This window comes from Borostomias antarcticus (genome assembly GCF_949987555.1).
Source record: "Borostomias antarcticus genome assembly, chromosome: 19".
Lineage (NCBI taxonomy): Eukaryota > Metazoa > Chordata > Actinopteri > Stomiiformes > Stomiidae > Borostomias > Borostomias antarcticus.
The window spans coordinates 3,394,716-3,417,935 of NC_140252.1; the positions used below are offsets into that span (position 1 = coordinate 3,394,716).

The window sequence follows — 23,220 nt, forward strand, 5'->3', positions numbered from 1 at the left end:
ATAATACATCCCAAAGGATTATACGACATATTATACATCAAACTGTTCGTCTATTTGTCTTGATTCTAGCCATCTAAATATCCAAGCTGACATAAATACTTTTTGAGCTAGAGCCGTCTGAACACGACAGTTCCACTGGCTGGCTATAGCCGGTAAAGTTAGCTACGAGGTGCACGTCAGGCTACGGCATAGGCAGGCTCGCAGATTGGCTGGAGGCGCAAACTGTCGGCAACTCGTCCAAAATATTTCTAGAGACTGGGTCGCAACACCGGATCGGAGAAATCCACAGCCTGGCTCCTGCTTGCGTGAGAATTGATCGCTTTGCGGTGCTTATTCCTCATCCAGTGATGGATGGGTGGATGGAAAACTTTCAACTGAATGTTCATATTGTTCTGATAATTGTAGGCTATAGCAACAGTGGCAGCTTTGACAGCAACCCAAATGAGCTAATCCCATAGCTGTACCATTGCTAGCTAGCCATGAGCGAACTGTTGGATACTGTGTTGCTGTGCAACGTATTCCATTGTCCAGTTGTCAAATCTATTTGCCAACAAACTGTTTGAGAGCCAGCACACCTCAGTGTCCCCTAATCAAAAACATTTTTCATATATCACCTAACCTCTCCAGCACCTCACCAATATCAATTATTTTCTCTCTTTAGAGAAGAGTACAATCCATTACAACAACTATTGCTTACAATGTTTTATTGTTGTTTTGTAATATTTTATCATGAATATGATAAATAAATGCTGCATGTAGTTAGAGAAAGTGTTATTCAGTTGTTCATATGCTACAATTGACTGTAAATCCACTTTAAAGCTGATATTTTAAATTAATAACTGACTGAGGGAAAGTGCCCCCCGGCGCCCATGGGCGGTTCGCCTCTCTTCCTCCTGTCCTCCTCAGTTTTTTGAGTCACCAGCCTCCACTGGGCCGCGTTTCCCAGAGGCATCGTTAAGGCATCGTAGCGCTACGTGCTTCTTAAGAACGTCGTTAGGTCCACCTCTAGGTGGCGATTCGTTTCCCAGAACCTTCTTAAGCCAAGGTATACCTTGTCTACGAAGGCTCTGGGAAGCAGCTCCACCCAGGGTACATCGTAAATCGCCCTTACGATGTACCTTCCGAAGATACATCGTTAGCCTTCCTTTGAGCCGAAGCGCTGTTTCCCAGAGCCTTCTTAGCCAAGGTATACCACAGCCAAGGGATACGTTACGAAGGGCGGTCGGACCCCATCGTAAGCTGTCCCTTGGCGATGCGCTCCGTTCATCCCGTTATAGTTTTAGCTCGATTAGAGCAAAATTACACTTTTAAAAAGGAGAGTTGCAATACAGCGCACATCTATCTATCCTACCTGCGCGATTCACATCATTAGTGTACACAAAATACAATTAACTTGAATGATGAAAATAATGTCATGGAGCCTACAGAGCACATCATGGGAATGTTGTTTTTAAAACTTTTATTGAGCCAAGCAACATATACGGACTATCCATAGCCTAATATACTCCACTTTGTGAACAACAACAACATTTTCTTATGTAAAGGGATAATTTGATGACATTACTTTTCTGGCTGTCTTTATATATTGTCAGACAGATATCCTGGCGAATTGATTAATCCAATGAGGCCATCTAGATGAATAGTCAAATATTCTCACACACGCTCCAGAATATTGTAGAAAGCCTTCCCAGAACAGTGGAGGCTGTTATAGCTGCATATGGACCAACTCCATATGATGCCTATTCATTTAGAATGGGAAGTCATGAAAGTTGTAATGTGTAGGTGGCACAATACTGTTGTCCTTATAGTGTACTTTGCTAACAGATTCACAGTATTTAGTGATCTTACAAATGCTGTTTGTTTTTGGCCCAGTTGTTGCTTTTCGTCTGGCCTCTACGCTGAACCTGCCCGGCATGGTTGAACCTGCTGGGGGGTAACCCCCCACCAATATAGCCTTCATGGTCATGGAGGCACACAAGCCTTCCCACCACAACAAGGTAGCAACACGTAGGAAGGATGAGTGGTGTGGTCAGTGTATGTAGTGTGTGTGGTGAGTGTGTGCAGTGTGTCTCAGGCATCTGCATCATCTGCAAGGGAGGAAAATTCAATTAGCGACATTGAATGGAATGCATGCAGTGTGGGAATAGACAGAGTATACAAAATACACACTTAGCCTACCTGGAGTTGGCAGAATGATGGGCACTGATATGGAGGGCCACACAAACTGTGCCTCCGCTAGGGCCTGCTGCCTGTTCTGCAGGTCCAGCCTCTCACGCTGCACACCCAGCCTCTGCCTCCCCACCTCCAGGAGCTCCTTGCTGCAGTCGCACCTCGCATCCGTGGTGTTCAGCTGCCTCTCACGGGGGGCGGGGGGGGGGGGGGGACGTCATGGGGTGTGTGGGGGGTTGGGGGAGAGCGTGTCCACGGGGTGGAGCAGTCTGACTGCGCTGGGGTCTCCTCTCCAGAGGACTGGGAGGCTTGGGGTGACTCAGCTGAGGGCTGGATGTTGGAGGGGCCCTCTCCAGACTCCAAATCAAGGCCACTAGTGATGCTTTGGGAGGCTGTGAGGCCGATGATCGATAGGGCCTTCTCCTCCTCCGGGGTGAGGGAAGGCACGGTGCTCTGCCTCTCGGCGCACTGCCGCCCCCCGGCTTTTGGCCTGACTGGCGAAGTCCTCCCATTTCTTGCTGACGACTGTCCACTCCCTGGGTGGCCCAGGAGTGGAAGCAGCCATCCGCGCTGCAATGCTCGCCCATGCAGCCTTCTTCAATGGGCTATATGCACAACTCCAGTAGGCTACTTCCTGAAATTAGACATGCTTCTTTATTTCCTGTCTTAAACTATTGGATGAAATGATTATTCAGGAATTCCTGAATAATCATTTCATCCAAAGTGTAGGACAGGAAATAGAGAAGGATGTCTAATTTCAGGAAGTAGCCTACTGAAGTTGTGCATAGGCCCTCCTGGTAGCCGCCAAACAGGACGGCCTTCGGTTGCTCCATCTCGTCCAGCATGATCACTAGTTATTCTTTGGTGAACGCTATCACACGCTTCCTCTTCATATCTGCCATGTCGCTCAATATGTGCAGTTACCCTTGTTTTTTTTATAGGCCACATGTGCCAACACCGGTGCCTGATAGATTAAATTAATCATCGTATCCGCGCGAATTTTAACGTGGGAATGCTACTGCCACAGGGGCAATTTATATGGCCATTATACCTTTGTTTGTATGATAACTAAATCAGTGGTCATTTTGCTATCATCATTGCCTATCATCATTAAAGTATTTTTTCCTGGCCTTTCAAGACATCCTCGACGGGGCTTATATGTCCCGATCCGATCCATGCTCTTTCTTGGATATTTTATTTGATGTAATGTAATTTGATGTATGAATTGGGACTATCACGAGGTCTCGCTTTGACTCTTAAATACATTAGCAGATGAGCTTCCGAAAGGTTTTGCTTCCTTTTTGGTAATATTTAGACTGAAATAAAATAATTAAGACAGCACGTATTATATTGGCACGTCATTTCAGTGACTTTACGAATGGCCATCGATGTGTGCAGCATCGATTCATTCTTTTTTCAGCACCGCGCCCAAGGACAGCTCCTCTAACGATGTATCTTGGGATGGACCTAACGATGTATCTTCAGGCGCCCACTAAGGGATAGTCTGGGAAACACTCGTAGGAAAAACTGTCCCTTCGCCAAGGTATACCTTGAGAAGCGTCGTAGTGCGGAGAATCGGCGAATCTGGGAAACGCGGCCCTGGAATGTTCAGCCAGTAGCCGCCAAGCACCGCTTCACTGGGAGAGGGTATGCTTTCTCCAGCTGCAGCTGGTCTACCTAACCATACCCCTCGCTCCCACCTCCCGGTCTCCCGCTGGAGAAATATACTGTAACCATTACCGGTGAACCCATACGCACATCAGGTGCCACAAATATGGCAGGCAGTTTCTGTATAGTTAACGCTTATAGTCACAATATATCATCAGTAACGTTATTTGGTGGGTGGTCGCCTGGTCGGTGCTGCTAGCTATGTTAGCTAGACTAAGGTTATATACACACTCCCATCTGCAACAAACTACATAGCTAATGTTAGCTATAATTCCTCCTAAGATTACATATAATTCATCATAGCTGACATTACCACATAAATGTCAAGACACATATTTTGTATATTAACGTAGCAGTGTATTTTCCTATTGCTTACGTTACCTAGCTAACGTTATAACGTTAATTAGCTATAAGCACACAAGGCAGCGGTGTCGGCACCAAAGGTTGATGCGACAGGAGGAGAATGGAGGCCGGGGAGGGAGATGGTTGGCTCCGCCGAATTCACCAGGACCAGTCGTGAGTCCGTGAAACCCAAAAGCCTCATATTATAATTGCAGAAGCTTTCAGGAGTGAAATGTTTGCTGCAGAGGCGGGCGCTAGCGTTGACAGACTCCTCTGTAACACCATGGCTCTTCAAAAATGCTAACCATTTGCTTCTCATTTCAGCTTTACTCGGGAGTTGAAAGAAGGAGACCTTATTATCCCATTCCTGCTGGCATCCAGGAAGGATGCGTTTTCGTTTAGTTTTATGCATAGGCATTGCTAACTAAGAAAAACTAGCTAATTCTAGACTGCTGGTTAAAACTAGCTAATTCTAGACTCAAGATTGAGCAGGAGAACCGAAGATTCAAATCCGTTCTAGCTTTATATAATGTTAGGGCGGGGATATGCTAAGAACACTGCTCTACGTCAACAAGTACCATTTTAAGCCCGCCCAGGAAATCCAGAAATCAAAACGGGTCAAAAAAACAAAACTGGTCTAACTTCACAATTCAGTACTACACATGGTTCATCCCATTTTTACATGTTATCAGCAATGCATCACTAACACATAGAATGTGTTTTCAAGCAAATCTCTGATTTTGGTTAACTTGGACTTTAACAGAAACAAGCCAGCCACGCACATAGGCCAGGCTGGACCTGGCCTGGTTGAGGACGTGCTGCTTGAAGGGTTGGGCTGAGGTAGGAGGTTCTATCTAGTGGGGCTCCACCCAGGCAGAAAAATGCGCCCACTGTGTTCAATCACATCCGCATTCACGACATAATAAACACGCCACACATCTGGAGTTCAGCAGTCAAGCTAACAACTTGATAGACGAAGTGTGAAAAATGTCAGGCCGCGGTAAGGGAGGAAAAGGACTCGGCAAGGGAGGCGCCAAACGCCATCGCAAGGTTCTTCGTGACAACATCCAGGGCATCACCAAGCCTGCGATCCGTCGTCTGGCTCGTCGTGGTGGCGTGAAGCGTATTTCTGGCCTGATCTACGAAGAAACCCGCGGTGTTCTGAAGGTGTTCCTGGAGAACGTCATCCGTGATGCCGTGACTTACACCGAGCACGCCAAGAGAAAGACCGTCACCGCCATGGATGTGGTCTACGCTCTGAAGCGCCAGGGACGCACCCTGTACGGCTTCGGCGGATAAGCGTTTTCTGGATAATGTGTGCCATACCGACCCAACGGCTCTTTTAAGAGCCACCCACATCTACAATTACAAGCCATGTCTCTTATGTCGAATGCTCAGTCATGGGCAATAGATGCTCATAGTAAATGTACGAATACATTTTATTTAAAAGCTCCAGATTAAGTATTGTAAGCATGGTCAATAGATGCTCATAGTAAATGTACGAATACATTTTATTTAAAATCTCCAGATTAAGTATTGTAAGATATTCTAAGTGCTGTACACAATTGCAGCTCACAAGCGGTAGCGTTAATAAAATCAACCGAGTGCCGTTATCGAATACGTCAACAATTAAAGACCATCAGCTAGCGGAGTTTCTAAGAGGAAAAGACGTTTTCGCCGTTATTCCGATCTGAATTGTGTTACAATGAATTGTTGTAGCTTGTTGTAGTCCGCAGGGCAAGTAGCCTAGCCTAGGTCTCCCACTCAAATCGTCCCGGACGGCTTTGAAGTCCAGTTTCTATTGTGAAATATTTATTTTCGCGTCGAGTCTGGCTGCGAGGCAATGCAAGAATGGCTGCTCCTCCCAACACTGCTGGCATTGTTTTCCTGTAGAAGAGGGTTGAATCCCACTCAACTGTCACCCACCGTAATGGGCTACTAATAGTCTAGAATCAGTCTACATGGTCATATTTCGTGATCGGCTACCGACGGGGATAACTCACTATCAATCGTAAATATCCTCGCCGTCGACCAAGCCTGCGATCCGTGTATTCTAACGTTACCGGGGGTCTTAGAAGAATAAGAAAAGGCGCGCAATGCCCCAGGCTTAGAGAACTGCATTGATCCAAAGAGAGATGGTCAACAAATTACACATTCGGGGATCAATTACAGCACGCATCCCGAGCACACAATGTATACGAACATTAAACAAATCTAGCACCATGGAATTGCATTATTTTATAGAATATGTGGGTGGCTCTTAAAAGAGCCTTTGGGTAGAATGGAGCGTGAAAAGCCGCCTCTTTACTTGGAGCTGGTGTACTTGGTCACAGCCTTGGTGCCCTCAGACACGGCGTGCTTGGCCAGCTCACCGGGGAGCAGCAGGCGCACGGCGGTCTGGATCTCTCTGGAGGTGATGGTTGAACGCTTGTTGTAGTGCGCCAGGCGAGATGACTCTCCGGCAATGCGCTCGAAGATGTCGTTCACAAAGGAATTCATGATCCCCATGGCCTTGGAGGAAATGCCGGTGTCGGGGTGGACCTGCTTCAGGACTTTGTACACGTAGATAGCGTAGCTCTCCTTCCTCGACTTTCTGCGCTTCTTGCCGCCTTTGACAGCGGTCTTGGAGACGGCTTTCTTAGAGCCCTTCTTGGGCGCGGACTTAGCTGTATATTTAATTTTATTAGGTAAATTTCATGTTACAGGTTATTCACAACTTGGCAATGCCGACACAATATATACATTTACACATATTACAGATTTGTCTATTTACAAGAAAGTGAAAAGGCCTACTAGAAGATCAAGGCTGCTAGAAATAGAATAGGTCTTCTCAGGCTTCAGTTGGCCTGTCAGTATTTAAGTTCATCACAGTTTTAGGAGTGACCAGTTCAGTTCTGGAGATGCTTTCCTTAGGTCCATGGTTCTCCTTCTTCTTAGTTCAGTCCGTACACTCCTGAAGACCTCATCAGCATCAATAAAAATATTGTCCGTTGTCATTTTACAACGTGTTTTCCATATTTTAAAAACAGTTATACAAATACATATCCAAAATAATAAATGGGCTTCTACAGTGCTGTCAAAGTTATTATATAAGGTGCTTCTATGGCATGGTACCTTTAATCCTATGTCGCTCATTTTTTGCCATATTGTTTTGGATCTATCACAATCTATAAGAAGATGCCCAATGGTTTCTTTTTCTATGTTGCAGGTTGGCATCGGACATCTTGTGGTCTTTACATTACAGCTCCATTTGACCACGTTTCTCGCAGGCAGTCTGCCGTTAACAGTGAGCCACATAACGTCCCTCACTGCTCCGGAGATGTGTTCAGAGTTCAGGATCTCCGCCAGACGTTCACTTTGCTCCTGTGAGCAGTCTTTAAAAATATTAGGCCCACCATAGAGGTATTCGGTAATACTGTTATGAATCACCTTATTTGACTGTGTGATCCAGTTAATATTCAGGTCTTTATATTTGTGAATAAAATCACCATAAGCCAGTACATAATAAGGCTGGGACTCCCTGCGTTTACCCCTTAACCTTTGCCACTTATTCACCTCTCCCACCCAGGTGGCCTTTTGGGATATGCCTTTTGAGATGTTTTTGCAGAAGGCTACATTTAACTTCGCACCAACATCGACAGCACCGAGTCCTCCATTTTTCACACTTTTGTACATTAAAAACCTTTTTGTTACTTCTCTGTTGTTTCCCCAGATTAATTTCACACACATTTTGCTTATCCTTACCACGCTTGCATTGGGTGGTGGAAGGATTGTTGCAACAAAAAGCAGTTTGGATAAAACAAAAGTCTTTATTACACCTATCCGTGCACTATAACTAATTTCCCTGACCCCCCATTTATCTGTTACATCCAATATCTCTTTTTCCTTTCTGTCCCAATTTCGTTGGGCGCAGTCCTTATTACTGAAATATATGCCTAAGATTTTAACCTCCTCCTTCACCTCTAGGTCTATGTGCGGCCTCGCACTATCATCTCCTATCCAGGTACACTCAGTTTTTGTGTGGTTTAATTGTGCGCCAGCAGCTTTTTCATAGAGGTAGAAGTGCTCTCTTATTATGTCCAACTCTCTCAGATTTTTTACAAAAACAGTCACATCATCTGCGTAGGCAGTTACTTTGACCTTTGTGCCATTCATGTTTACTCCTTCAATTCTATTATCATTTCTTATTCGCTGTATAAGAGGACTGATTGCAATGACATAAAGAGCTGCGCTTAGCGGACAACCTTGCTTCACTCCCTTCTGGATGTTGATGTACTCGGTCACACTTCCATTCACTTTAACAGCCACCTGAGACCTGGCATATAACATCTTAACCATGTTTATAAAATCATGGGGAAAGCCATATTTTAATAAAACCTTCCACATGTAGTCTCTGTTTATAAAATCAAATGCCTTCTTCTGGTCGAAGCCTATTATGAAAAAGCCAGGTTCGTCAGGCTTCGATATCATTTCCCTGATCATGTTTAAGTTATCCCACATAACTCGGCCTTTAATAGCACATGTTTGTTCTTTTTCAATTATGTGGTCTAGTATTTTACTTAATCTTGTCATTATAATTTTTGCCAAGATCTTATAATCGATGTTAGTAAGTGTGATCTGTCTCCAGTTACTTATATCCTTTTCATCTCCTTTTTTGTAGATCATGGATACTATACCCTGATAAAAGCTGTCATGCATTCCTGTCGGACTATTCAAACCCTCATTAAAGGCGGAGGACAACAGATCAGCAATATCCTTGCTAAAAAATTGATAGAACTCAGTGGGGAGTCCGTCTGGGCCGGGTGACTTCCCTCGATTTAATAGGGAGATGGCCAGCTTGACTTCCTCTGGTGTGATGACCCTTATTAGTGAGGCACCATCGACAACCTGCGTCAGCTGTAATTCCGAGAGGAAAACCTCCGTACCTTCCACCCCACTAGACTTATCAGCTCCATACATTTTGGTAAAACTATCTACTATAACTTTCTTTATATCATGATCCGTATCAACAATTTTACCTTCACTATTTCTTAACGAATCTATGCATTTGTAGTCGCTCCTTTCCTTGTACATCTTGATTACTTTGTGTATATTTGCGGGTTCATCAAAAGCTATACCTGCATGCATTTTAATAGTATTTGAATATTCATTATTAAAATTCATTAACTTTTCCTTAATCTCCTCAAAATCTTTTTCTTCTTGCTCTGTCAATGGAACGCTCTTAGGTCTACATTTAATGTCAACAAAGAGTTTCATTAATTCCTTATATTCTTCATTTCGTTGTTTATTTAAGAATTTACATTTATAAATTAGGTGTCTCTTTAGACTGTTCTTCAACTCCTCCCATAACTCAACGCTTGTTTTTGTAAATATTCGTAAGTCTTTGACTCTTTCGATTTCCCTTCTGACACTCTTTAATATAACAGGGTCTTTTAGACAATTCACGTTCAGCTTCCAGCTATTCTGTCTTGGACTGGGGACACTATCAAAGCTAACTGATGCTCTTACAGCTAAGTGGTCCGAGTTTACCCACACCTCTGTTCTATAGGACTGAACCTTTATCTTATCAGAGACATATATCCTATCTATGCGTGTCTTGATTCTTTGATCAAAACGTGAGAAGCCCGCCTCATCTGGATAAATCTCCCTGAAAGCATCTCTCATTTTGAACATATCGCATGTCTCTTTCAGAATCTTGCTTGTACGTGGTAGATTAAAAGGCGTTGTTGGTATGCGATCTTTAATGTCTGTAACTGTATTAAAATCCCCCGCTAAGACTATATTGTATCCACCACATAAGACCTCTTTTAGTTTGTGAAAAAGTCTGATCTTATCACTGCGGCTCTGGGATGTGTACACATTAATTAGGCGCAGTTTCTGCTTTCGTACAACACAATCCAATATTAACAGACGACCTGGTATTAATTCACGTTTTCGTAGTATTGCTATATTCTTAGTATTGAAAAATATACCGACTCCATCAGCTTTGTCACTCCCAATAGACATTTCTACACAGCCATGAGTCCATAAGTCTTTGACTTTTTGAATATCTTCCACAGAATTCGAATGTAGTTCTTGAGTGAAAATAATTTCAGCACTACTGTTCTTTAAAACATTCAGCTTTTCTTCTCTATTCTTAACGGAGTTTATTCCTCTTACATTTAATGTTGCTATATTAATAGCCATCATTAAGAAGAGAGGCCCTGTGACTTGCCACGAGTTCATGATAAATGAAATGGCTTCTTCCTGGGATCTCTATTCTTTCTGGGCTTTTTACCCTTCGTTTTGGTCCCTGGAGACGTTCTCTCCCTCTTACCCAATACTGGGAAATTATCTGACGTAACATTCAGGAAAGGTGTGGACTCACCCCCCTCTCTTTCACTGCTGCTGTTCACTCCACAGGAATCATCGAGGCTGTTGTCATCGGGGTTCACTTGATAGCTAGGAAGGCTGCCTTGTGTAGCTCCTTCCTTACTACATAGCCCACCGGCTTCCTCTGCTGGGCCGCACAGTTGAGCCACGGCGTCATCCAACTCGGCGCGTAGGCTGGCTGTGTCAGACACCATGCATGGCACCGGGTGGCTGGGAAAGCTGTCCTGGATGGTTCCCTGTACTGGTTGGCTGGTTTCCTGTGATAGCCACATCACGTCGTCGCTGTTGACCACTATGAAATCGGGGTCAGACTCTGCTGCTGATGGCGTCGCTGATGAGGATGGTGTCATTGCGTCTGCTCCTTCTGCCGCCGCTGTCTCCACCGCCGCCTCTGCTGGATCTGCCGTCGCCGCTGTCGTCGGCTCCGCCGCCGCTGTCGTCGCCGCTGCCGCATCTGGATCAGATGCCGCCGTGGCCTCCGCCGCCTCTGGAGCCGCTGCCATCTCCGCCGCTGTCTCCACCGCCTCTGGAACCGCTATCGTCGCCGCTGATGTTCCTGGATCCGTCGCCTCCGCTGGTGCTGCTGTTGTCTCCGCTGGGGGCTGGTGGTTCTTCTGCGGTGTTGTGGTTGGGCCCTTCTCCGCTGCCGCCCTCGCCGCACGCTGATGGCTCGGTATGCGCTTGCGGGCTCCTGGTTCTGCCGTCGTGCTCTCTGTGCGTTGTCTGCCCTCAGGTGTTGGTGAAAACGCCGGGGCCGACTGTCGCCCTCTCTCTGCTGCTGCTGCTGCTGCTGCTGTTCGCTGCTGGTTCTCTGCTGCTGCGGCGCCTCCTGCTGCTCTCGCCCGATTACTATATGAAGACGGGCAGGCGAAGTAGCTATGGCCTTCGCCTTGACACAGGGTGCAGGTCTCGGTGTTGGTGCACTGCTTCCCTTTGTGTCCGACTATTCCACAGCGCCAACACCTGACCAAAACGCAGTCCTTTACTTGGTGGGAATTAGATTGGCATATGTAACACCGCTGAATCTGTCCCGGGTAGGTAATCTTGCCGTTATATGGGCCGAGGGAAATGGAATTTGGCAGGGACGCGAGCCGCCCCTCGCCGTCACGGTTAAGTTTGACTCGGTATCGCCGCACACCAAACCACAGCCCAAGGTTGTCCAAAAGTTTCTCCACCGGCCGCAGGATGGTACAGTACCGGCGGAGGTAGTGCTCCACGTCATGGTCAGCGACCCTCGCGGTCCAGAACTTGACAATAATGGATAATATGTCAGCTGGGACGGAGGAGTGCGACTCAAAATCCTTCCATTCGCCGTCTGCTCTATCTGCGAATAGGCCGAGGAATTTCCGCAAAGAGCGGTCAGTGTGGAAGCTGAGCTCAAAGTCTCTCCTGGAGGGTAGCTCTATGAAGGAATAAACTTCGCTCACCTCGATCCAGGTAGTACTAAATAGACGTTGGCCAACAGTGTCTCGGGTGGGAGGCTCTCCCTTCCCGGTATAGCGTAACCTGACCCAGTGCCGTCCGGCTTGGTCGGGCAACATTTTTTTTTTTTTTATTTTTTTTTATTTTTTTTAAACAAAACACCGTCTTTTGTTTGGCGTTTCTCTAAACGTGAGAAATGGGGGGGGGGACCGCAGACACCGCAAGGTGCTGCGGTCAATCTTATTTTTCGTTCCTGAAGCTCAAATAAATAAAGTTATGACTTAGCTGCCGGTTCGGGCATTTTTCTAGATGTCGTTGCTTCTCAGGAACCAATGTAAAGCTGCGGGTAGTCACCCGGTATATGTAGGGGGAGTATGCAAATGTTTAGGCAAGGCTCCCGTCATTATCTGCGTTGTACTCTGACGTCCTCGTTTCCCCAACGAACCAAATTGACCGCGCATGCTCAGGAACTCGCGCACCCCCCAGCCCACTTTCCCTGCTGTGGGGCATGTGGTCTGACATCACTTTATTGGATGTAGCAGTGCCGCCATTGTGGAGTGTTAATTAAAAAGTTAATTATTTGAGACACACATACGGACATTTTCTCCATAGTCATCCATTGTTGAAGCATTTTGTTTACACCTCCCACCCACATTTGTTTGCACCCCTCACCCATTGGCATACAATGGGCGAGTGGCGTGTGAAGTCTTTGTAAGCAAAATTATGGCATTTGCAGAAAATAAAGTCAGTGTTTAATAATGACTCCGTTGAATTTAAAATTCATTGTTGAGTTGAAATATATCATTGGAGATGAGTTTTGTGAATTTTGAAGCCCTTAGCCTAGTTGATTCTCAGGTCAGTGTTGAACCTAGCATGACACATCACAGGACAGCTTTCTCAAAATCTGGCAAACGACAAACCCTGATATGTCCACAAGGACACCAAAGCAGGTTGCTAGGTAGCCTAGATATGGTCACACTAACAAAAGGACACGGTCTGCAGTTGGATTGTTATTGCTTACTCAACTTACTTTTAATCCTTTTGGTTGGATGAGGAACATAAGGCTGTGACTCTTTCTTCCATCTGGCCCTGTCCTGTGCAGCGTGTTGTGCCTTGTCCCAAGTTAGGTAGGCATTTTTAGTTCCGAGCTCACAGTTCTTCGCCAGGTTGTATTTTGGCCTCCCTTGTTTCCTCTGAAATTCCAGCCCCCTAAAAGTCCTGTCAGCATTGAGCCCAGGGCACCATGTTGGCATTGGGCATTTTGGGGTATTTCCATAAGAGCTCCACTGCACACTGTCGCTCTCACCGCTTTCACTCCTCACTGATATCAGCAGCCAGTTGTTCTGACAGACGTGTTCCCCATATTCTTTTAATGACGTGTTCACAGTCATAAATCTCAAAATTAGCTGTATAGCCTAGAAAATAAAACTATTCCACAGTAGACATCATTCACTATTGCATCGTAGATAGCTGTGCTTGACTGAGTGTAGCGATTTATTTGCAGCTGCCTATAGGCTACAGTGGTGAATTTAGAAGGTTTAAGTAGTCTTCACATGCCTTAGAAATAAACTATAGCCTATGTACTCTGTGTATCTCAATTTATGGATGATTCAACACTGGCAGAGTAGGCCCTGTGTGTGCAAATCAGAAGCTGGGCCTTGGCTGTCACAGAGTAGCGGCAGGGCAGACTAAGGACACCAGACTAGGGTGCTAAGGTAGCCTAGTGCGTAAGGACTAGGAATTGAGGGACCATATGACAGGCATATACATTAGGACTTGAACAAAGGATATTAAAACTAAAGTTTGTAATGAACAGTCTTTGAAGAGTGGACAGGGAGGGATGACCGTGGCCCACAGAAAGTGGCCCCAATAAGGTGTAAATCGGCACCAGACAGCTGAATCAACAGTATTGGACAGAAGGCACTGCCCTAACTTATAATAAGATGAACCATCAATCTGAAAAGCCACCTGTGACAACTGATAGATGCAGCCTGTGACAACTGATAGAAACAGATATATTATACAACTGTTAGGCCTATGTGCGAAGGGCATCTCTCCTGCAGGACACTCACTGAGACTCTATTCTCTGTATGAGACTGTATGCTCTTGTTGAAGCAAACACCTTCTGTTGATCGCCTCTGGATTCTCGAGTTTCTACTCATGTTGTTAGCAATAGTCTAACATGGTAGGCTATAGGAGATTGATTCTTAGCAGTTCCCGCTTAGTCACTTATCTTGTTATTCCCTGTAGGCGTAAATACTGTGCTCAAGAACACAATCTTGCTTGAGATAAACATTTCTAGAAATTAAGCCAAATGTATTTCATTCTGCCTCGACCATGCCTATTCACATCAGGTAGGCTCGTTCAGAATCCCAAATCACACAGCCCAGAAAGAGCTAATTGCTCATATCACTCAACAATAAACGCCTACATGTCCTTCCATGTAGGCTATAGGCCTATCTTCACTACATGGGCTGCGATAGGATCGGCTAGGCGACTGGGCTCCTGCGTTCTCTATAATTCTCATGGCACAATAGCCTACTCAAGATACGATTCAGACATTTTTATAGCAAGGTCATCAAATTCAGTAAAAAGAAAACGACGCGTGTGTGTTGTGATGGTTGCTTGTCACTTTTTGCAATCCTATGTAACGCAGCCGGTGCGCCTCAGGTCACTTCACTGCATAGGCTACCAACCAAACGAGGACATTGCCCCAGACGAGGGGTGTAATAGGCGGCAGACAGTCCAAAAAGACCAGGCGGAGTCATTCTGCTGGGAATCCAAATGTGAATCACCCAGGGAGGGCGAAAGGTAGCCTATACACACGGGCAGACACCAGCAAGATAGGGACCAGGTCTCCGCCCCAGTTTCAACGCTGTGCTTTACGCACCCCAAAAGAGACCCCGTTTAAAAACATCGGCACCACTTCTGTGTACCCTAAATCATTTAAGCCCCTTGCCAGACAACTTGTCTCACTGGGCAACGATTTCTGTCCATTATCGCATGCACTTTTAGACATTTTAGTAGTCAAATGCCACTGGAAACCTAGTGCGCACGGCTCCATCTGAGAGATCATCGGCGGTGTTTTTACCCGGTCGCGAATAAACAGACAAGGCCGCCGCTACCCAAACAACTTTATTTCGAAAGACAAATAGGCTGCTCGCTGTCACATTCACTTTCGGACTTGTGCTCCACTCCAACTTTGATTTTTAGCCCTTTATACACCAGGAGAAAACACAGGAGGAACATCATTTTGGTAACCGAGAGCTCCTCGGTGGTGGAGCTGAGTCCACACGGTTCTCATAGCGCGTTTAAGGCCAACCCCTCGCAGCGTCGAGGACTCACAGTCAGCAGGACCGACATACAGTACGTGTGTGATACCGCAGAGCAAACTCAAGATAGACATGGCAGAAGTCGCCCCAGCTCCCGCAGCCGCCGCTCCGGCCAAGGCACCCAAGAAGAAGGCAGCAGCCAAGCCCAAGAAAGTGGGACCCAGCGTCGGCGAGATGATCGTCACGGCAGTTTCCGCCTCCAAGGAGAGGAGCGGTGTCTCCCTGGCAGCGGTCAAGAAGGCACTGGCTGCCGGCGGCTACGACGTGGAGAAGAACAACTCCCGCGTCAAGATCGCCGTCAAGAGCCTCGTCACCAAGGGCACTTTGGTACAGACCAAAGGAACTGGTGCCTCTGGATCTTTCAAGATCAACAAGGCCACCGAGGCGAAGGTAAAGAAGCCAGCTAAGAAGCCCGCCGCCCCGAAGGTCAAGAAGGTAGCCGCCAAGAAGCCCGTTGCAGCCAAGAAGCCCGTTGCAGCCAAGAAGCCCAAAAAGGCCGCAGCTAAGAAGCCTGCAGCCGCCAAGAAATCTCCCAAGAAAGCCAAGAAGCCCGCAGCTAAGAAGGTGGCAAAGACCCCCAAAAAGGCCAAGAAGCCCGCGACACCCAAAAAAGCCCCAGCCAAGAGCCCCAAGAAGGCCGTCAAGCCCAAAGCTGCCAAGCCCAAGGCTGCCAAGGCGAAGAAGGCAGCCCCCAAGAAGAAGTAAACGTATTTTTTCTGTCCTCTTTACCGTCACAAAGGCTCTTTTAAGAGCCACCCACCCATCCATAAAAGCGCATCTCCATGTATGGCCACCGGATTCACGCGGGCGCACACCCAACCGTAATAATTCCGATATAAAGCACTTAATCTAATGGTACTGAAAACGTGCTGCACACGCTGGTGTTTCATTATAATACACTTCCACAGCACTGGTAATGGGAGGCTATGAATTTCAACTGTAGGGTAAAACTCATTATCTGATGCATGTTCATGCTCAACTGGCGTGCACGGGGATCAGATCGACGCGTAGTTTATTCAACATTGTCTTTTTGGCGCCTGAAATGAGAGGAGTAGTGAGAGAGCGGCGGAGCAGCGCAGGCCGTGGGCGCGTTCGTAAGGATCAGGACTGCGCAGTCGATGATCAGAGCTGATCGCCGCCATGCTGTGACCCTTTGCATTGTGGCCAAATTCCGTCCCGACTCGCTCCAACGTGATTCGTACTTTGTTGGGTTATACATTATTAAAATTACAAATTCAAATAATTAGTAAAAAGTTATTTTGAGAAACGCCCATAGACATGCATGCATTCTCTCCAAGTCTAAAGCGACGTACAATGTTTTGAGTTGGGGTTAAGTGGCACAGCGGTAGGTACGAAATTGTTTTATTTGTTGGTCTTTACAGGTCAAACAATCATTGTAGTTTGATGGTGTGCATGACACCAGGGAAAGGAGGGAGTAGTTAATAGTAGCCCTGTTGCTCTTTTCTGTCCATTATTGTATAAGTCTACGAGGAGATCAAGCCATTTATAAAGGGACGTCTAATGATTAGGGAGGACAAACTAGGTCATTCATGCAGCACACTTCATACACAGGCAACACGAAGCGTTTCAATTAAACACGTTTTAAATTAAAACCACCAAGAGAAATACAACTATGCCCAATAACGGTATTACATGCTGTAAAACCTGCAGCCGGCAACGTCCGTGGAATAACTAAGCGAATGTGCCTCAACTCGGGAGGTGGCCCACGTAGTCGCAGGTAACGGAGAACACGAGGATGATGGAAACGCATTCCAGAGGACAATGGAAATACACTTTGCGCTTTTAAGGATAGAAGTGGGTGGCTCTTAAAAGAGCCTTTGGGAATATTGGGAGAATTCACGTCAGTGGCCACTTCACTTGGATTTGACAGCCTTCTCGGTCTTCTTGGGGAGAAGCACTGCCTGGATGTTGGGCAGCACGCCGCCCTGGGCGATCGTCACGCCTCCGAGAAGTTTGTTGAGCTCCTCGTCGTTGCGGACAGCCAGCTGGAGGTGACGGGGAATGATACGAGTCTTCTTGTTGTCGCGAGCAGCGTTGCCGGCCAACTCCAGGATTTCAGCAGTCAGGTACTCGAGCACAGCGGCCAGGTAGACCGGTGCACCGGCTCCCACACGCTGGGCATAGTTGCCCTTACGGAGAAGTCTGTGAACACGACCCACTGGGAACTGGAGACCGGCGCGAGATGATCGGGTCTTGGCCTTGGCCCTTGCTTTGCCTCCTGTTTTCCCCCTTCCGCTCATTTTCAGTATAGAAGTATTTTAGAAACCGAGTGCTGTGATAGAACGGCGGTAGGAGTTTTATACCATGCGTAAAGTGGCGCTCTTTTGCCTTTGTCGCCTTAGCCAATCCCAGGCTCCATGTCAATGTCCAATGGGGAGACAGAGGCGATAGCCAGCCAATGATGTCGCACAGAGAGGCTGTCCAATCAGCGCACGGCAGCGGGCGTTATAAAAAAGGCACAGTACGTTCTTGAAAGCTTCAAGTTCGATTCTCGGAGCAGAAAGCTGAGATCATGGCCAGAACCAAGCAGACCGCCCGCAAATCCACCGGTGGCAAAGCCCCGAGGAAGCAGCTCGCCACCAAGGCGGCTCGTAAGAGCGCACCCGCCACCTGCGGTGTTAAGAAGCCTCATCGTTACAGGCCCGGCACAGTAAGAGATCCGTCGTTACCAGAAGTCAACCGAATATACTGAATAGCCGTTCAATCTATTTGAACGTGATAGGAAAACCAGAGCAAAGTGAGATTAAGGTTGATTTTTGTCTTTTTTCTCCTGCGTTGTGGTATGTTACAGGTGGACTATTTAAGTGTTTTTGAAAAAACATACATAATACCACAAAGCGGGAAAAAACAAAGTCACAAAGAACAAAAAAGCCCTTTAGCTCCCTCTAGTGGCTATAGTTAAACCAACTTACATTCTGGTACAGATATGGTATGGATTTCCATCAACTATATATTTTGACTGTGGCGCCTGTCTTTACCTGTCTTTTGGCAACCCCTATGTCTTCTCCTCATTTGGATAGTTGAGAACAGATTGTAGCACAACTAAAACGGACCTCCATCCTGTCAGTCACAGTGTGAAATAGTACTGTATCCCTCCACGGTTCCCTCAGGTCAAATGGGAGCTGAAGGAGGTGGATGTTGATGGTCCCCAGTCCCCAGCCCAGTAGGTTCAGCTGCAGCACCACAACACCAGTGGCACACACATTTTTAATCCATACATACAGTTCACCTGTGTATTTACATGGAACCCATATATTGTATTGCATATTATATCGACCTAAACCTATTTCATGTCGCTTGAATGTGGCTGTTGTAACAGTGCAATTTCCCCTCTGGAATTAATGAAGTACCTGCCTGCCTGCTGAAGGTCCAGAAACAGCAGTAGGGCCGATATTCAGTTCCAGTTAATATGAGCAGAGGCTATTAGGTAAACACCTCCAACACCAACGTGGATGATAAGTGCACCAATATTTCTACTTGTTTCCTCTCACCCTCCGGATCCCATTTCACCCTGATTCACATGTAGGGGCCACAATATGTAGTTAGTCAGCCTCACTAATTGAAAAAGGAGAAAAGCCTCAATTGGGTCCATGTCTTTTGTATGGGGGTTGTCGTGCATTGGCTACACAAACCAAATGATAAACCTACCAATATCAATCACATATATTTTGAATCGGAAAATGGACTACTGTTAAATCAGTTGTCTCTGCATTACCCCTGTACAGGGGTCCGAGACCTGCCCTCCTGTAACGGGAACTTACCAGCCCAGCGACTTCTTGTTCGTGTTTGTTTTCTAATAGATAGTTTAGGCAGGTGAGGAGAAGATTTGTCTATAGCTTCTAACAGTCTTTCCCAGAGCCCACCCTGCCTACGCTCCATCAGCACCCCCTATGACCTGAGAGGGGGGATACAGCACAGGAGCCAAATCAGGTTCACCACTGCTCTTCTCTAAAGGAGATGTCTGTTTACGTGGTTGCTAGAATTAGGTTTTAGCAACTAGTATACTTCAGCTACAAGGGTGTGTCGTTTACAAACCAGGGCAACCTATAAGAATAACAATGTGTGCATCACCTAAAATTTCACATCACCTAACATTTCACATCAATCAATCAATCAATCAATCAATCAATCAATCAATCAAAGCTTTATTTGTATAGCGCATTTCATACCCAGAGGCAACACAATGCGCTTTACAGAGAACAAGGGAGGTGGGCATACGACCCACTCTCTACATATTCCAGAGGGAAGCAAAAAAACAGTAATCACCCGGGGGCCAGATAAGTGAGCTGTAAAAATTATTCCCTGACCCCTCTCAACAAGGCGATCGAGCAAGCTCCAGGAGTATGTTTGTCTACCGGCTAAGAACATTTATAAAGCAATACATTACATTAAATTAAATTTCAGAGTAAGAGAGGCTAAAAAGCATCATAGGAGAGAGGACATTCTACGGACATGCTACGACGACATCCACAGCAGACACGGGGGTATCTATCGGACTCCGGGAGGTCTGCTGGTGACAGTGGGGCATCCACTGGACCTGGTTAGAAGATAGGAGGGAGAGAGAGAGGCACTAGGGAGAGGGAAGGCAGAACAGGGTTAGTAGCACATAGAGCCATACAGACCACACAGATATTGAAACAGGCAACCTGGGGCAAGCTCCTGGATTATATTTGTCTAATGGCTAAGAACATTTAAAGAACAATAAATTACATTAAATTACATTTTCAGAGCAAGAAAGGCTAAGAGCATCAGGTCCAGGCCTAAGCCGGATGTGGACTGGTGTGTGTCTGTGTGTGTGTGTGTACTAAATACTACGACATCCACAGCTCCACAGCTGACACTGGACCTGGTTAGAGGATAGGAGGGAGAGAGAGAGAGGCGCTAGGGGAGGCAGAAAACGGTTAGTAGCGCAGCCATTGAAGCAACACAGCTGTCAGAACAGAACAAGCCTGTTTCAGGGTAACCAGCTTCTGTACACTACTTGATATACATAGTGCATAGCAGGATAAATACCAATGTATACAGAGGATTCACAGGTAGGTTTGAGGCTGCCTTTCTGTGTGTCAAGGTCCTAGCTAGTGATTGTAGGCTAGGTCGAAAAGGTACGTCTTGAGGTCTCGCTTGAAGACCTCCGTTGACATAAACAAAGTACCATAGATAATGATGAGATACTTTTACTTTTTATAATGCTCAATAAATGATTTATTTTGAATAGAAGCACCATTTCTAGAGGCAGATTCATGCAATATGTAGGGTATTACCAAATTACATCAATCACAATCACACAACAAATGGCAACATGGTTGGAGAGATTCTATAAAGATGGCCTATCATACCCTATATGGACAAAAGCTGTTATAGCTGCAAACGGGGGACCAACTCCTTATGAATGCCTATGAATTTAGAAAGGGATGTCATAAAAGCTCCTCTAAGTGTAATGTGTACACATCCCAATACTTTTGTCCATATAGTGTATATAAAAAAAAACTATCGGTGCTTCTTACCTACAGGACCAAACACACCTCATGTGAGAGATATTGTGGCGACATGATCAATCAATCAATCAATCAAAGCTTTATTTGATTAGCGTATTTCATACACAGAGGCAACACAATGCGCTTTACAGAGAACAAGGGAGGTGGGCATAGGCCCCACCCCTACATATTCCAGAGGGAAGAAAAAAAAAACAGTATCACCCAGGGAGAGAAAAATGAGCTGTAAAAATTATTCCCTGACCCCTCTCAACAAGATGATCAAGCAAGCTCCTGGAGTATGTTTGTCCAACTGTTAAGAACATTTATAGAGCAATAAATTACATTAAATTACATTTTCAGAGCAAAAGGGGCTAAAAAGATCATAGGAGAGACATGGTAAACACTGGTGTATGTCTGTGTGAGCGTGAGTGTGCCTGGGTCCAGGTAGAGGCAGGGGTCGGGGGTAGGGTGGGGGTGGGAAAAGGATACGGACCCGGGTTAGGGTGAGGGGAAGGGGGACTGGGCCCAAGTCCAGGCCTAAAGCCATAAGTGGACTGGTGTATGTCTGTGTGTACGTGTGTGTGTGTGTACGTGTGTGTGTTGTGTGTGTTACCTAAATGCTACTCACTTTACCGAGACCAATGGGAGGGTGGGCATAGTCCCACATCCATTGTATGACCTAAACGGTGGTAGAGCAATTATCAGACTTTCTCAAAAGTGCTAGTTTTGTCAATGTTTTGATCTGAACCATTGTATATTATCATAAGTAACCTTAAAACAGGGCTAAACATGCATTTTCCCTTTACTACTCCTTTAAAAAAAATAATCCGGCTCAAAGTGGGCTAAGATAAACCGTATATCTGGTATAGCGCTATATAAGTGCATTCCATTTACCATTACCATTTACTTCATTCCTCAACAGGGAAACTTGCTCACCACCGCTCTTAACACAGTGTGGTGTGGGCACACCACCACCATCAATAGGTGCGTCTCTTCTTAACCCAAGCCGGAAGCGGAGCGGTGGGCGCGCTTGAAGACGCCGGAACTGAATAAGCAACGTGCGCCTGGAAAAGATGGCCTGCCGGCAGACCTATATCAAGAAGTTAGTTACGAGGTCTCCCCACTGCTGGCCCGGGCCTTCAACGAAGGAATCAAACAGGGCATCCTTCATGAATCCTTCTATAAAGGAGTAATTTCTCTATTATATAAAAAAGGAGACGAAAGAAATATCAACAACTGGAGGCACTTACTTTAACTAACACTGATTACAAGATCTATGCAAAGGTAATGATGAACCGGCTTCAAAGCTGCCTGGACGCATTAATAGAAAAATAACAAACCTGTGCAGTTAAAGGCAGATTAATGTGGGACAACTTGTGCACACTGCGAGAAATTCTGCACCAGAAGACAGGAAATGGATTTTATATTGTAGCTTTGGATCAAAAGAAGGCTTTTGACTTGATTTCAAGGAACTATTTATGGCAGACAATGGAACATTTTGGTTTCCCTGCGGCATTTGTCAACATGATTAAGTGCATGTATGCCAAAACAATGTGTCAAGTCAACATAAACGGTCATTTGACAGAGGAAATAAGCATAAAGAGGGGAGTGAAGCAGGGCTGTCCTCTTAGTAGCGCATTATACGTGTTGGCAATAAGCCCTCTGATGGAAATAATTAAAGATGGAGCGCGCCTGAAGGGAATTCCTCTGGCTGGGCAAGAGAGATCCATCATTTCTGCTTACGCGGATGACGTTAGTTTTTATAAGATCACAATCTAAACTTGACCTTGTAAAAGAACATTTTAATTTATATGAGTCAGTTTCAGGAGCCACTCTAAACCAAGAGAAATCGGAGGCAGTATGGATAGGGAAACCCGGCATGGAAACTCCCTTCGATATAGAAATAAAGGAAGAAATTAAAATATTGTGCTTAATAGTAAGTAACGAAGATTCTGCACAAAGGAACTGGGACAATAAAGAGACTGAGATTAAAGAAGAAGTATATAAATGGACAAATAAAAAAACTACATTCAAATCGAGGATCAACATCATGAAAATGTTCATTTTAAGCAAAATGATGTTTTTGAGTACAGTGTTTCCGCCGACTGACAAAACTGTTAAGAAAATAAACAAAGAAGGTTTCCGTTTGGTATGGGACACTACCAGAGAAGTGACAAAACGAGAACTCCTCTTCAAGCCAAGAGTCTGTGGAGGTTTAGGCTCCGTTGATTTTGGTATTTAATTGATGATAAGCCTGTGTAAAACAGTTGCAAAAGGCATGAGCCGAAATGTGAATTGGATTGGTGATGTCACAAAATGGAGGCACAAAATAGGAAGAGGTAGAAAATACATCCCATACTACAAGCTCATATATAGTGACTTTGTAAAAAAAATATGAACATTTACAAATTGACTGGTGC

At 45.7% G+C, this 23,220-nt stretch overlaps 4 protein-coding genes across 5 annotated transcripts in view; 3 read left to right on the forward strand and 1 right to left on the reverse strand.

Moving 5' to 3' along the window:
* LOC311321788 (histone H1-like) overlaps positions 1–16,010 on the forward strand; it is a gene marked incomplete at both ends in the record, with an annotated part of 46,440 nt that extends 30,430 nt beyond the window's left edge. Inside the window, one exon of one of the 2 annotated variants that reach the window (XM_084453804.1) lies at positions 15,951–16,010. In XM_084453804.1, the coding sequence (XP_084309930.1) occupies positions 15,951–16,010 (60 nt within the window). Of the gene's footprint in view, positions 1–15,377 lie in introns of those variants that run through there. The other variant, XM_084453803.1, reaches the window with a different exon arrangement.
* Positions 1–23,220, forward strand: part of LOC311321918 (histone H3.2) — a gene marked incomplete at its 3' end in the record, with an annotated part of 169,182 nt that overhangs the window by 63,976 nt on the left and 81,986 nt on the right. The window lies entirely within an intron of this gene.
* On the forward strand, positions 5,167–5,478 carry LOC311321903 (histone H4; the record flags this gene model as incomplete). The annotated part of the gene is made up of 1 exon (XM_084453917.1): positions 5,167–5,478. The coding sequence occupies one exon, from the start codon at positions 5,167–5,169 to the stop codon at positions 5,476–5,478; it is 312 nt and encodes a 103-aa protein (XP_084310043.1).
* On the reverse strand, positions 17,180–17,566 carry LOC311321837 (histone H2A-like; the record flags this gene model as incomplete). The annotated part of the gene is made up of 1 exon (XM_084453852.1): positions 17,180–17,566. The coding sequence occupies one exon, from the start codon at positions 17,564–17,566 to the stop codon at positions 17,180–17,182; it is 387 nt and encodes a 128-aa protein (XP_084309978.1).